This window comes from Python bivittatus, unplaced genomic scaffold, assembly GCF_059951505.1.
Source record: "Python bivittatus isolate LINGU-HERP-01145 unplaced genomic scaffold, Pbiv_v1 ctg000980_np1212, whole genome shotgun sequence".
Classification (NCBI taxonomy): domain Eukaryota; kingdom Metazoa; phylum Chordata; class Lepidosauria; order Squamata; family Pythonidae; genus Python; species Python bivittatus.
Genome location: NW_028277125.1, coordinates 65,787,006 through 65,801,953, shown reverse-complemented (window position 1 = coordinate 65,801,953; position 14,948 = coordinate 65,787,006). Strand labels below are relative to the sequence as shown.

The following is a 14,948-nucleotide window of genomic DNA, read 5'->3' as shown; positions in this document are numbered from 1 at the left end:
TTCCAGTTAGTTCAGGATAACTGTCTGTTACATTTGTTTTTCTATTTCTAATGCATCCATGGTAATTTCACATTTATATGCAGTTTGTTGGTAACTACACATCATCATGCTTACTGCTCTTCCTTTCTTTATTTCTCATTCTGATTCTTATTTTTAATAGGATAGGATTAACTTTTTTTTCCACTATCACTGTCTCAAGCTTCCTCTAGGTCATTCTCACCTTGCTTTTCTTTATCAAGTATTTGCATGAAATAACTGTCAGACTTATTTTTTAAATGTACCCACTCTTTCATAAGCATAAGTCTTTCTGCTACTTAGAAGATGATGGGTGTGAACTCTCATCAAATTGTTTACTAATGATTACGTTGTAATGTTGTATTGTATTAATACTTAAGAGAGGCCCAAGTAGACCTAAAATATATTCTAAAATAAAGCATTGCTTAGGAAATACAATATAATGATGGAATCTGCTAGCTTTGCAGGTCTCAGTACAGGGTTAATTTTGTAATATAAGCAGAGGCTAGCATTAGTTTAATTGCTCCAAAAGAGCATCTCAACAATGTCTTGTCTGTGATTGTTTGGATATTAATAGAAATAATTGCCTAATAGATGAGAAATTTCAGTTTGATGAATCTTAACAATCCGGCAGTAAGATGAGGAATAATGGAGTTTGGCTGAATGAATCCATTCTCTTACATTTTTAAGAAATAATGGAATACTTTAAGGACCAAGTCCAACATTCACTGTGGTAAATATGTGTACTGCTTGCAGACAATCCCAGGTTTCACTAGTACTTCCACTTAAGAATTAGGTAGGGTGGAATCCTAACATAAGACAATTGACTTCAACTCCCAGAATTCCCTAGCCAGCATACTAGCTGGGGAATTCTGGGAGTTGAAGTCCACACTTCTTAAAGTTGCCAAGTTTGAAACACTGCTATAGATAATATGAGGGTATCAATAGCAAATGCCTATTATCCAGAATTGAATACAGGTGGTTCTCGTTGAACAACCACACATTCAGTGATCACTCAAACGTATAACAGTGCTGAACAAGTGGTACTTAAGATCAGTCCTTGAAGTTCTGGCCATCGCAGCATCCACACAGTCACATGATCACGATCTGGGCACTCAGCACCAGGCTTGCAATTACGACATGATCACCATTTGTGACCTTCACTGCTGGCTTCCTACAAGCAAAGTCAGTGGGGAAGCCGCCAGGAAGTTGCAGATTGCAACCACGTGAAATCCTCACTTAACGACCCATGGTGATTCACTTAACAACAGAAACCAGGACTGCTGGGATTTCAGTTGCTAAGCAGCACAGACACATGACATGGTGCTTTACAACTGTGTTGCTTACTGATGGAAATTCCAATCCCAATTGCCGTAGTTAACCAAGGACTACCTGTAGTGTTGACAGGCACAAAAAAGCAACTAGCCATATTTACAAATCAGTAATGCAAGCTTGTGGATTTTATCTGGAATTACCTCTCAAGTCACATAATAAATCCATAGATGTAGCATATGTTTTGTCTATTTTCTTATATTAATTTACATATAAAAGAACAGGTGTATTACCAAAATGCCCAAGATAATGAAATGGGTGTGGAACCTGTGGATCTTCAGAAGTTGCTGAATTACAACTGCTCATCATCCCTTATTATTGGCCATGCCAATGCTAATTGTTGTATCTAATACCAGCCTTGGCTTTCTCCAAGTTTGTGGTTTTCGTCCCAGAATTTTCAGCAATTGTTATGCTGGCTAGGAAATTTTGGGAGGTGAAGGACATATATCTGAAGTGTATAGAGTCTGGGAAAGGCTGTTCTCTGACAAACTGTTATTATGCCTACCTTCTTATCACAGGCTGAAGATGCAGTTGCAGAATCAAGCAACCCTCTATGTACTCTTATAAGAGTCCCTGTGTTAGCCTTCCCCTGCATGATGGCATCTAATGTCAAGTTTCATATTAGTTATTATAAGGGAGGAAGATCAATACATCTGATAGACTACACTGTCTTCAGCTATTTTGATAAAACAACATTACCAGATGCTGGCACTTTTAAAGAAAAAAGAATAGCATTTTTTTCTCCAAAAGTAGACTTGCCTTTTCCTTCATAACTTGGTTCATTTATTTTCACATTTCCTGAATTATGTGCTACTTGGTCTTGCAAGTTTCTGAATTAACTTGTGCAGAACGTGGCTTGCTAAATGATTTCCTGGGAGCTCATCAAAATATCTCACTGTTGTGGATGACTACAATAGATAAACAAGGAAGTACAAATCTAATTCAACTTTTTTTCTTCTGTTATATCTAGGTGTGCATTGTACAAAAGAGAGATACAGAGAAGATGTATGCCATGAAGTACATGAATAAACAACAGTGCATTGAAAGAGATGAGGTTCGGAACGTGTTCAGAGAACTAGAGATTCTGCAGGAAATTGAGCATGTCTTCTTGGTGAATCTCTGGTGAATCTCTTTTTTTCTCATGTTTTAACACAGTGTCTCAATTCCACTGATTTTCTAAGTCTATGCATCTAGTTGAAAGCACGTTAGTCTTATCAGAAGAAAGTCTTGGGTGCAGCAGTTCATAGGGTATGATGTTCAAAAGTCCATAATACATAAAAGAAAATGGCAGAGTCCACAGTCCATAGCAAACAAAACTTAGCATTATAGAAACCCAGAGTCTTAGTAGACTATAGATTCAGAAGAATATCTATAGAAATGGAGAGTCCAGTTATACAGCAGCTAGTTTACAATAACAGTTCCTGTAATAAAGCATAGGTCTTTAAAATGTGCCTACAATTATAGAATTGGGTAATTATCAGATTAGTTTGACTGGCTGGTTGCCCAGCTGCCCATGTTTGTTCAGGAATTATCAGAGCTGAAATTTAAGACATTTGGAAGGTACCAGTTTGGAGAAGGCTGTTGAAGAAAAAGAAACCAATCAGAGAAGTATAAAGTAAAGAAATGGGAATAGGATAAATGGGAAAAATGAGGAATGTGATGAAATTTAGTAAAGACTAAACATTGGTTATTGGAAAAGACAAACATACTATCTTGATTAACTGTGGAGATCACATTGATCTGGATTATTTCATTTGATGGGATCAGACAATGAGATTCTGAGAGGATCTGTGTCTTTATAATTCAAGGAAGGATTGCAGAGGAAAATTGGCTACCATAATTTTAGGAGAATTTGTCTTGGTTTGACTTATTTACTTTTTCATCTAAAGTTGTTACTATTCTTTAAAAGAAGAATGAATTATATTGAATTATATTGTTATCTGTAGCAATTCTCTTTCCACTGTCATTCTTAACGATTTTCATATCAACAACTAGCTCATGGGAGGAACAGGGTTACAGAAATAAACTCCTGAAGTGAACATCAGCGAGGCTATAATTTGGGGAGTAGACCTCTCAGCCCATTAGGATAAAAAGTCACATCTCTAATGAAAAAATACATGCATCCTGTTATACAAGAAACTCAGTTGGAAATTCAGTAAGATCACTTCAGGAGTTTATTTCTGTAACCCTGTTCCTCACACGAACTAGTTGTTGGTATGAAAACTGTTAATCTTAAGAATGACAATGGAATGAGAATTGGCACAGATAGCAATATATTCAAGACAGCAAACATAGCACTCTTTCCTCCATTCCTCTCCCCCCATAATAAAATTGTGGGGTGATTGGCCCAAAGTCACCTAGTGAGCTTTCATGGTTGGGGATAAACTTGAACCTGGATGTCCCCGGTTACCCTAAGCACAATGTTACAGTAAAGGAGTGCGATGGGGAGATGTCTCCTGCTTTGATTGCACAGGAGAAGGTTTAGCATAACAATAAATATATAAGACTCTGTGGTTTTAAGAATGTAAGAAAAAGTATGCTGGATCAATGGCTTAATTTAACATTCTGTTTCTAAATGTCCAGCCAGGAGCATGGGCCCAGTAGTTTCTTCTGTTTCATTTTCTCCAGCAATTTGCTGTTGAAATGTGCACAGCTCCAGCCTTGGAAATAAGACACACCTATAGCTTTCTCTCTTATGCAGTTGTGTGACTTCCTTTCAAAGCGGTTCAAATTGGAGACTATCACTTTGTGTGTTAATAAACTCTGCAAGTTAACTCTGATATGTGAAGACTTCCTTTTTTTCCCCTGCCAAGGTTTTGGTATTATGAGGAAGAACAATTTCTCTGTAACCACATTATCCACAGCATGCATAGTTCTGTATACCAATTATATATGTCTTTGGGTCCCCTCTTTACTCTAAGCTGAAGAAGCCCTGAATAGCAATGTTCTCTCAGGGAAATTGCTGAAGCCTCTTTATCCTTTTTATTGCCTTGTCTTGGTTTGTGTGTGTGTGTGTGTATAACACTTTGCAATGTAAATACCCATTCTTTCTGTAGCTTTCTGTATGGGTAATTCAGGCATTGGCATTTTTTTTCAAGAAATAGGCACTATTGAGTGATCTGATATAATGGCATTTAACAATAAAAAATAAAAATGCACCAAACCTTATAAACATTTTTGGTACATTTTCAGCATTTTCATCCCTGAGATCTTGCACTCTCATCTGAATTCTTATGAGTGCTCACGAGGCAACATTGAATTCGGATAAGATTTGGTGTTTTGGGGAGTTTTCAGTCTTTCTACATGTAATTTGGGGGGTTCTGTGGGCACCAGCTAGAAGGATCATGGCTGCATTTCTGAACCCTATTACAAATGAATAAATGTAAAGGAATAACTAGGTTATGTGTCTTTTACAAGGATTTGTGCCAGGTAAAATATGCACTCCATTTATTGGAGGTGATAAAGAGAAGTTGATGTTTCTAACTCATAAGCAAATTGTATCATCTAGCTATCCTTACAAGAAGAGAATTCTCTGTCCTATTTGATCACCCTTTTAACCATTTTTTCATTCAACGTTAGCAGACAGAACAAAAATGTCCAGCTGATGATGTCCCAGAATTTCTGTATTAAAAAGATTCCAGGCAGCTTAAGCTAACAAAATCTTGCCAATGAGTCATTCACTCTGATAGCACTGGGTTTCCTTTGATAATGAAATGAGACAGGCTGCTTGATATTCCAGTACATTATTGATTATGCCTGGAAAAAATTACTGTGTAATGATCATATTATAGAAGTCATGTGATCCAGCCAGATATAGAAGCAGGATTATATGAACAAGTTAAAATTAACTATGACAGCTGCTCCCTGCTAGATAGGGAACAGAGGACAGCTAATGGTAATAAGCATTAAAACAAAATGACCCCCACCCCCCAAAGTATATAAATATCAGTGGTTCAAAAGAACTGGGACAAATGAAAAAAGCTGAAACATATATATTTAGATATATAATAATAATTATTATTATTATTATTGTTATTGTTATTGTTGTTATTATTCAAGCACATGGGATAAGTGGCATGGAGATCTAGCCTACAGCATAGTAATATTGCCTGTGAAAATATAATGGAATTTCCTGTTCACTCATTGTTCTACAGGTACTCCTTCCAAGATGAAGAAGACATGTTCATGGTGGTGGATCTACTCTTGGGTGGTGACTTACGTTATCATCTTCAACAAAATGTGCAGTTTACAGAAGAAACAGTTAAACTCTATATCTGTGAAATGGCATCAGCTTTAGGCTATTTGCGTAGTCAGCGTATTATACACAGGTGACTTTACAATCTCTTGTTGACCCCTGTGAGGAGCAGGTCTAGCTTTATGAACTCATCTTATTCTAGCTCACTGGGAACAGCTGTATGGAATCTCAGCTCTGAAATTGACCTTATAGTTGGAGTAAATTTTCTTCAGTAAATACTTAATCTCTAGTCCTACCATGAAATGGAATGACTACTCACTGTAGGGAATAATTACAACCACAATCTAACTCTCTAATCTTTATCTACCCATGTTTTAGTTACATAGAATTCTGTATATACAGGTAACTTTATGATCATGCCATCTTACTCTTTGATGCAGTTCTTTGTTATTACTTTCTTTCCTTAGGATTATAACTGAGACTAGTGGCTGCTGTATCTAGTTACAGACAAAATGTTTCTCAGTTTTGTTTTGTTTTGTTTTGTTTTTTATTTCTGGCAAAAGTCTGGAGAAACTGTGTTACCATGAGTCAAAAATGGCTTCAGTGCAGAAAAGGCTTAATCAGCTTTTGCCAATCTGGTGCTTTTTAGATAGGTGGGAACAGCTTCCTGAATTCCCAGCCAATTCTTCTGGAAATTCTAGGAACTGAAGTCCTAACATATCCAAAGGGCACCAGGTTGGGGAACATTAAACTAATGAGATCTCATTTCCGGGTCATCATCTTCTTTCTCCTCCTCCTCCTCCTCTTCCTCCTCATTATTATTATTTAGCAAATACCGGTAGTTATTTTACAACTTGTAAAACACACAATCACAATAAGGACTGGAACATTAGTTGTTAAGCAGTGTGGTCGTTAAGCAATTTTACAGGACTTTTTGCAGTGGTTGTTAAGGGAATCACTGTGGCTATTAAGTGAATCACATGGTTGTTAAGTGAATCACGTGGTTCCAAATTGATTTTGCTTGTCGGAAGCCAGCTGGGAAGGTTTCAAATGGCAATCCTGTGATCCCAGGATGCTGCAACCATTGTAAATACGTGCTGGTTGCTAAGTGCTTGAATTTTGATCACATGACTTTGAATGGTTGTTAAATGAATGGTCCTAAGTTATTCATAGAGGCTGTGAATTCAGATTAGATCTACGGCACTTTGGAAGAGTAATTTCCTTTTTACCTACCATCTTTTTCCAGTGAAAATCACCTTCTTCTTAGGTTGTCTTAAGCCACAATCTTTACCTGGAAATGTACTATAAATGCTGTTCAAGGAGTCAGAGTGGTATACATGGTTCTACTCCTCCCCTGTATGCTTACAACAACCTATGAGTTACTGGCTCAGAATCATCCAGTGAATTTCATACTGAATGAAGTTTGGAACCACATCTTCCTGAACTTTAGTTATATTTTAACCACAACAGCACAAGGTCCTTATGTGCACACATGCATCCCCGAAGAGATGCTGATGGAAGAATTAAGCTCACCTACTCTGGCACTGCAGCCCAGTTTGACTCTCACTTAGAGACCCATGGCAACTGCTATTTCATGCAGTTTCAAGATGGAAGGATCTTCATCATAAGACGATTCCATCTGGCAAGAATTGTATTCAGACCATGACATGTCTTTGTTTACTGAGCATATTTTTATATATTACATTCAAATGAAATTTCTTTGAGAAGGTCATGGACATTTCACACCCCTGTTTTTGTGTAGCAGAGCTAAATATTATTTTTATAATCTTGGAAACAATAACAAAAACTCAATCTGTTTAATAGCTTCTTAGAGTAATTTGCTTGATGTAGAGAGAGAAACATAAGGAGCAGTTGCCTTTTTCTGTCAAGAGTAAGTTTTATATTTTTTTGCTTTTCAGAGATGTGAAACCAGACAACATTCTCCTTGATGAACAAGGTAAGGAAAAAGCATATGGCATTTGTTTCTGCTGTCTTGGTATCTGAATAGTCTGGGAATTAGTGGTGTGTTTTTTCTGGTGCTTTGTATCTTGTACATTTATGTCAATATTGTAATATTATGCTCCAATTTCTGCAACAGTGAGAGATGCACACAAGTTTATACGATTTGAAATGAGCTGATTTTGTTGTGGCTTTCTCAGCAGCCCTGGGGCACAGCTGTTTGTGACCCCTGCATTTATATTGGGATATTATTCTTTAGTATTTATGGTGTTTCCTTCCCTGATAAGTAATATATATTAGGTTGTTGCCTTGATTACTGTGTTGCTTACTTGTTTTATTGCTTTAATAACTTGTACATAACCAGGATTTGCTTTGATGATTGAGGCAGCTTATAAATTGAAAAAAAACAAAGTAAGGAAGAAATAACTGGAGGAAAAAAGGCATTACTGGTAGCTACTATGATTTGTTTTAGAACAATTCTGGCCAGTGTAACTTTATGCAAAAGCAACTTAAACAGAAGCCTTGAAGCACCACTCCCTCCCTTCCCCCCCCTTCTATATACCTATCTGTTTTTTTGGTTTTCTTGCTGCCCATTCACATCCAATCATACACTTATACACTAACTGCATGCACTTGTGCACACAATCATTAAGTCTCTACCTCCCTACATACTTACACACACACATACAGACAAACATACACAAGCTTATTGTTATGATTCATGAATTCTAGCAATCAGAGTACAGATCACCAGAGCAATGAGGCTTCTCTCTATCTTCCCAAGCCCCTACTCAAAAAATTGTACTTTCCTACTGCCAGTAACAGTTGAAAGCAACAATCTGTTCCCTACCAGGGTGATCAGCTGCGCTACAGGGAAAAGCAGGCAGTTCTCCCAGTCATTCTGTGGGCCACAAAAATTATAGCAGAGTACCACTTGCAGGCTACAGGTTGTTCATCCAATATTTTTAGGGTATTTGTTGTCCTTTGCTACTATGGATTCCGTGCAATGTTTGTATGCCTAGGGTGGCAAAATCAAGGCAAAGGTTGAGTTTGAAGGAAGATACCGAAAGTCTGCTGGCCTTTGGATTCAGGAAGGGTTATAGAGCAGTAATATACCATGTGCTTTAGACTGAGAAGAGCACAGGTTTAGGTGCTGGTATCTGCAGACCAGGCTAGAGAAAATATTCTTGTCTGACACTCTGGGGAGACTTGCTGTTGGATTAGCATAGCCAATGACTCACTGAATCCATTTACTGACCTGCGCTATGACACTTCCAGTGATGCATAGATGAAACCCCACAGGAGCCATGGTTTCCCCATTTACTTCAACAGAAAGATGTCTCTTCCCTCTGTGGAATTGCATGGATATCAGTCTTTACCACATCACCATTGAAAGCTAGTTATGGAGAGTTGAAATGAGCAATCCTCACAAACTGGGTTCTCTCTCTCCTCCCCCTGGATGTGACTATTCCAATGGAAGCCTGGAGTTGCATATTTATTTAAATGCTTCCTGCATAACCCCATAGCAAAATATCTGCCCTTTGCTCCAGGCCAGGACAAATGTGCCATGTCTCCAATGGGCCTGCAGTGCTCTGGTGGCATGCTGCCAAAGACACACCTCAAGAGCCAGCATTTCAGATACCTGCTAAGCTGTATACCCTTCTACTTAGAGGGAAAAAGCAGAAAGCAATCAGCAAAGTAAAGGCGTAAAAGGAAGGAACTGTTGTTTCCCTTTGATCGGCAATGGGAATTCATCCCAAAAGGAGGAGCTGAGCAGTCAAGAGTACTGAGAAGCTAGGCCCTGAATCTTTAACCAGCCCTGCCTACGGTGTATATAGAAATAAACTAGGCAAAAGACATAAAGAGTTAATGTGTCTGTCTGTTTTATCTAGCCTCGGCTCATGAATCCCAAATGCTAGAAATCCACATGCAGGAGGAATGAAACAGCCCAAAGGAAAAGAGAGATTGATTTCAGACTAGCATTTTTATCTTGGCGTGAAAACATTAGTAGTTGCTGATCCGCTGCAGGCAGCTTAGGAAAGATGATGTAGAATGCCTAATTGTAGCATAAGCGAGATGTGGTTCTCAACACACACAATCTGATATCAGTCACCTCTAGAACAGTGTTGTTTGAAAACCACTTCTCATAGTAAGGTCACATATTTAAATCAGAGTTGATGTGTGTTTGTTAAAATCTTTTTTATAGGTAATACGTAGCTTTCCTGTCCTGGAGTGCAGATTATAGCAAGGATCTCCATCTCCAACCAAAGTAGACTTCTCCCTATCTCAGATGCAGCATTGTTCATTCGTGTGATATACAGTGTGCCTGGGCAGTTGCCCCAGATCTAAGCTGCAAAGCTCCAGGCAACCACTAGATGGCAGCTATGAGGTACAGAAACCTTTGGGTCTTTGCTGCCATCTAGTGGTCATCCATATGATGGCAGCCTAGATCTGGTAGCTCTACTTCACCCCCTTATGCCATTGCTTGCTTTAAATTACATCCCTGTTTTTCGTGCAGTTCCATGTTTTAAAAGAAGGGTTGGTATCCATATCATGTGAAATGCTGATCTGCATTCTCTCTGTAACAAAATGCTTCCTTAAGAACTCAACCAAGAGGCCTATTGCATGTCAGAGGGAGCTTTTGAATGGAAGATATTCACAAGGTGGAATTCTGATGGTTTGCAATCAACTGCCAGAAGATTTCTCTATGTATCCCCTGATGTGTTCCGTTCTTTTCCAGCCATGAGAATAGCATATTCTCCAATGAATCCTTTAAAAAGCTTATCAAATAGCTTTTCACACAACAGGAAAGAGAAATGTTCATTGGCTGTAAAAGCTTTTATCCTGTATGGATGCATGTGTAATCCAAGTTATATTTAAAGTGTCACAGTTTACACATTAGTGCATCGATCAGAAAGAGATTCAGATAAGTTCTAATTTTGCCTATCATGCAACATCTTTTTTCTATTCTGAGTAACAGGAGGGACACTGCCAGCTTGCCCTTTCATAATCATAAAGGAAAATACGATGTCTGTGAAAGAGCTCAATGACCTATCAGAGCATTTTAAAAAAAAGTATTATAAGTAGTTCAAAATCCAAACTGAGATGTTGGCCCATTATAACAAAAACTCTTGTATCATATATTATAATACAACTTCTCTACAATCACCTTGATTGTTCTGGAAATGATGTTCATAAGCTCAGGTACTATAGAGCTCTTACTGATACTAGATACTCCTTAAAGAGAGAGGTAAATGGGTTGTTTTACTGATATATTCGCTTTCCTGGTGGTATAATTAAACTTCAAATCATTTAACCAAAATGTAAAAACTTGATTGGGTGCTTCCTAAAAATCCATCTATGGGTTAGAATATGATACTTCAAAAATTGTATCAAGTAAGATATATTTATATTGCTCTTTATTTAAGTCATAATAATATCACAACTTCCTTTATGTTGACCCAGATCCTGGGTCCACCTTCTTTAATACAATCAACTGTTCTCCAACGGTTCAGGCAAGGAAGATGTCATCCCTACTTGGAGATTCCAGAAACTGAACCCAAAAACCTTTTGGGTACAAAGCACATCCTCTACCATTGAGATATAGTTTTTTATCTGTTGTCATCTTCTGCAGGAGATATATTCTGTTTTAAGAAAATATACATGTTCTGATCAAGGTTAATAATACAAATGATAGACTGCTTATACTTGCATAATTTCATCTACAGATACAGTGGTACCTCTAGTTACGAACTTAATCCGTTCCGTGACTCTGGTTGCAACTCGAGTTGGTCGAGGTTCAATGTAAATACAGTTAATCCATTCCGCCCTCTGAATTTGGTCGCACCACGAGGCAAATTTCCCCATAAGGTTCAATGTAAATATGGCTAATCCGCCCTCCGAATTTGGTCGCACCACGAGGCAAATTTCCCCCATAAGGTTCAATGTAAATACATACTGTTAAACAGTTCTGAAACATATTTATTTTATTTTTAAACCACAAAAACATGAAAATAGTCAAGATGGTCGACTTTGCCATCTTGTACTCCAAGGCCAGATCAGTCACATGAATACCACGATCGTGCTTTTCTATAATGTCCTTCTTAAGTTCGATCGTCACTTTTTTCTTTAAAGCGTTATTCTTGCCAAGCCTGCTCTGCATTTTCTTTGGAGCCATGGTGACAAGCACACCAAACACCTTCCAAACGCCACAAAACACACCACAAGCCTCACCGAACGTCTCCTTGCTACCACGATCTCGCCCACAGGAAGCCGCAACTGCGTGGCAGCAGGGAAAATGGCCGCGGATCCGGTTCGTAACTCGAGGTGGAGTTCACAAGTCGAGGTAAATTTTGGGGGCCGGAGCTGGTCGTATCTCAAAAAATTCATAAGGAGGGGCGTTCGTAACTCAAGGTACCACTGTATTTAGATGATTTCAGCCAACTGTAATCAGTGGATTTAATCACTATTATGTTATACTGAAGTCCTATTCTGCATTCAGAATACAGAATGCAGAATAGGACTTCAGTATTGGTACAGATGCAGTCAAAAGTATTGGTATCCCTCCATATGTCTTAACGTATTCTTGTAAATAGTAAAACAAATTAAAATGGAATGGACATAATTATCGGCACCCCTTAGAAGTTAAAGGACATTATTGGATTTTAGTGATCTCTCAAGCAGACTGTTTACTTTAATTAGTCATACATCAAAAACAAAGTATCTGCTCCATGGACTATGGAATAAAGAATGGTGGTTGCCATTCACTTGTGTCAGTTTTAATTTATTTCATGGCAAATTGGGATTCTTTGGGATTTTATTTTATTTATTGTATGGCACATTCACATCACAATTCAGTAGAATAAAAACACAAGAGTTACAAAATATAAAATTATAAACATATGTCTAGATTACAAATATAATTTTTTACTTCATTTGTCACAGCCAGGAAGTCAACAAAATCTCCATTATAGGCTCTGCTTTGGCACTGTTTTGGCACTCTGTCACTATATGTTGGATAGTTTGTTTTTCAGCCCCACAGTCACAATTCAACGATCTTATTTTGCCCCACTTATAAAGGCCATCTGCACATCTACCATTGCCCATGCAAATTCTGTTCAGTGTTGTCCATATCACATGGGGCTGGTCAAATCCAGATGGTTTCTCTGAGATGCAGAGCAAGCTTCGACATTGGGGGGGGGGGGCAGTTTTCTCATGAGTACTGTTTCCATATGTTGTGGATGTGAAAGTCATCTTCTACGAGTGATTTAGCAGTTGAAATGGCTGTCTGTCTAGATCTCAGCCTATTTTGCTCCAGGCAGATTGCATCGCTCAATATTAGTAGCTGGGGGTTATCAATAATTTTCCAGTTTTCTTGAAGGAGGGCATTTTTCCGTCTTACATCCGGGGTGGTATATGACTCAGAACAGGCAGCCAGCGTGTGAGAGTAGATCATCTTGTCCCACTTTGGGAAAAAGTGGAGGAATACCAATACTTTTGGCCACATCTGTATGTATGCTTACAATAATTGGTGGAATGGAACTTGGAAACACTAAGGATAATTGGGGTGGGTAGTCTGTAAGAATAGAAGTCTGGAAAGCCTTACCGTCAACCCTAGAAAGCCTATTCAATTTTTATTCTCACAATGATGCAATTTATTGTGTATTTTTTTCTGAATCCACAAGGATTAAAACTGTTCCTTTCAGCATGCTGATTTCTACATCAAATATCAGACAACAGCAAAACCCAAGCCATATTCATAGCCAAATTGCCTTCTTTAAATGAAAGCAGAGATTTAGTGAAGTGCTTGCTGGCTCCAGAAAATGTCTGAGAATGATGCGCTGGAGTGGTTAATTCTTTTTTTTCCAGCAGTGAGAATTTTACGAGATTTTGATAACGCCCCATGGTTCACATTCATAAGGATAGATTCAATTTTTATGTCAATTTATAATATTCTTTATTACCAGTGTTCTCTTAAATCATATATTTCAGAATAAATTAGCACTAGGGGGTCTTTGTACTTAAATGTCATATTGTGTTCTGTTTAAGGCCATGCCCACCTAACCGATTTTAATATTGCAACAATCATCAGAGATGGTGAAAGAGCAACTGCTCTTGCTGGAACTAAGCCCTATATGGGTAAGTAAACACTTTTCAGTTGTTTAATTATGTTGTTTGCCTGCATATTCATAATGGGCTGGTAGATTGTATTCCTCAAATATTATATTAGGATTTTTCTTGGAATACCATGACTAGAACTGACTGCCACAAGATGATTTACAAATGGTTTAAAAGCTCACTGTGTGATGAAAAGCAAGAAATAAAAATATTCTGTTACTGTAACAAACTAATTAAAATGATCATTAATTACTTTAGGGTCACTTCCAGAGAAGGTTTTTGTTGTGAAGTCACATTTTTCGTTTGTAATCCTCTACTTTTACCTTTGTTTTTCTTCTAGATAGAATCCATTAAGGAATCAAAAGCACAATGGGCAGACATTTTTTCATTAATAATACTAGGAGCCCACTATCCGGAAGCATCTTTAGTATGAAAAAACTTCACATCTCCTAATATACCCAGAAAAGAAAAGTAGACTAAACTCTATTTTTATTCTGATCAAAGTTCCAAAAGATCTGCGTAATAAGTAGATTTCACTAGTCTAATGCAGATCTACCTGTAAAGAAGGCTAAACCTCTAACAGGGTTAGAAGTTGATGGGTTAGAGGTAGGTGGATATTCTATCCATCTTTTAAAAGTCACATGTTTCCTATCCTTAAATCCAAAATTATGTTTTTCCCACTCAATCCAAATGAGATAAACGTTTTCCTGCTAAACTGGTTCATATTTTGGGATTCTGTCACATTTATTCTGTTGTGTGGGTGTGTGTATTCATTCATTCTATACCATATGGTGTACACATATAATATATCTTTTTCACATAAAATAATATTTAGCCTATAATTATCCCCCCAAAGTTTGGTTATTTTGGCCATCAAATAGTTTTCATCCAACTTAAACCTATTTCTGTTTACTTCTCATAAAGAGATTAATTAGGCTTAAGTATGCTTTAATTTTCTATTTCATTAATTAAACTTTTTTGCTCCTTAGTCCTCCATTGATATTGGCTGTTTATGGCAGAGGGCAGCTATATATCACATTTCTGAGATTAAGCACATGGTCCATTCAGTATCAGTTTACTCTAGAAAAATGCAAGCTACAGGGAGGGGGGATCATATTAGCAAGCCATTTCCTGATCTTTGCTTTACATAACTATACAAGTGCCTATTCCCAATCTGGAGTCCTCCAGAAGTTCTGAACTTCATTTACTTTACTCTCAACTGACTTGGTTATTGTCTTCCCCAATATTTGGTCCTCTATGTGAGGTCGACATGTGATTCTCATTCCTATCATCTTAAGCCAGCATACCCAGTTGCAGGCTAGAAGATCCT

The 14,948-nt window shown here is 37.7% G+C and overlaps 1 protein-coding gene across 1 annotated transcript in view; it reads left to right on the top strand.

Annotated features, from left to right (window-relative positions):
* The window catches only part of STK32C (serine/threonine kinase 32C), a 205,104-nt gene that overhangs the window by 178,831 nt on the left and 11,325 nt on the right, over positions 1 to 14,948 (top strand). Inside the window, exons 3-6 of the mRNA XM_088132128.1 lie at positions 2,318 to 2,469; positions 5,502 to 5,675; positions 7,462 to 7,499; positions 13,550 to 13,639. Coding sequence (XP_087988254.1) covers positions 2,318 to 2,469; positions 5,502 to 5,675; positions 7,462 to 7,499; positions 13,550 to 13,639 — 454 coding nt within the window. The remainder of the gene's footprint in view (positions 1 to 2,317; positions 2,470 to 5,501; positions 5,676 to 7,461; positions 7,500 to 13,549; positions 13,640 to 14,948) is intronic.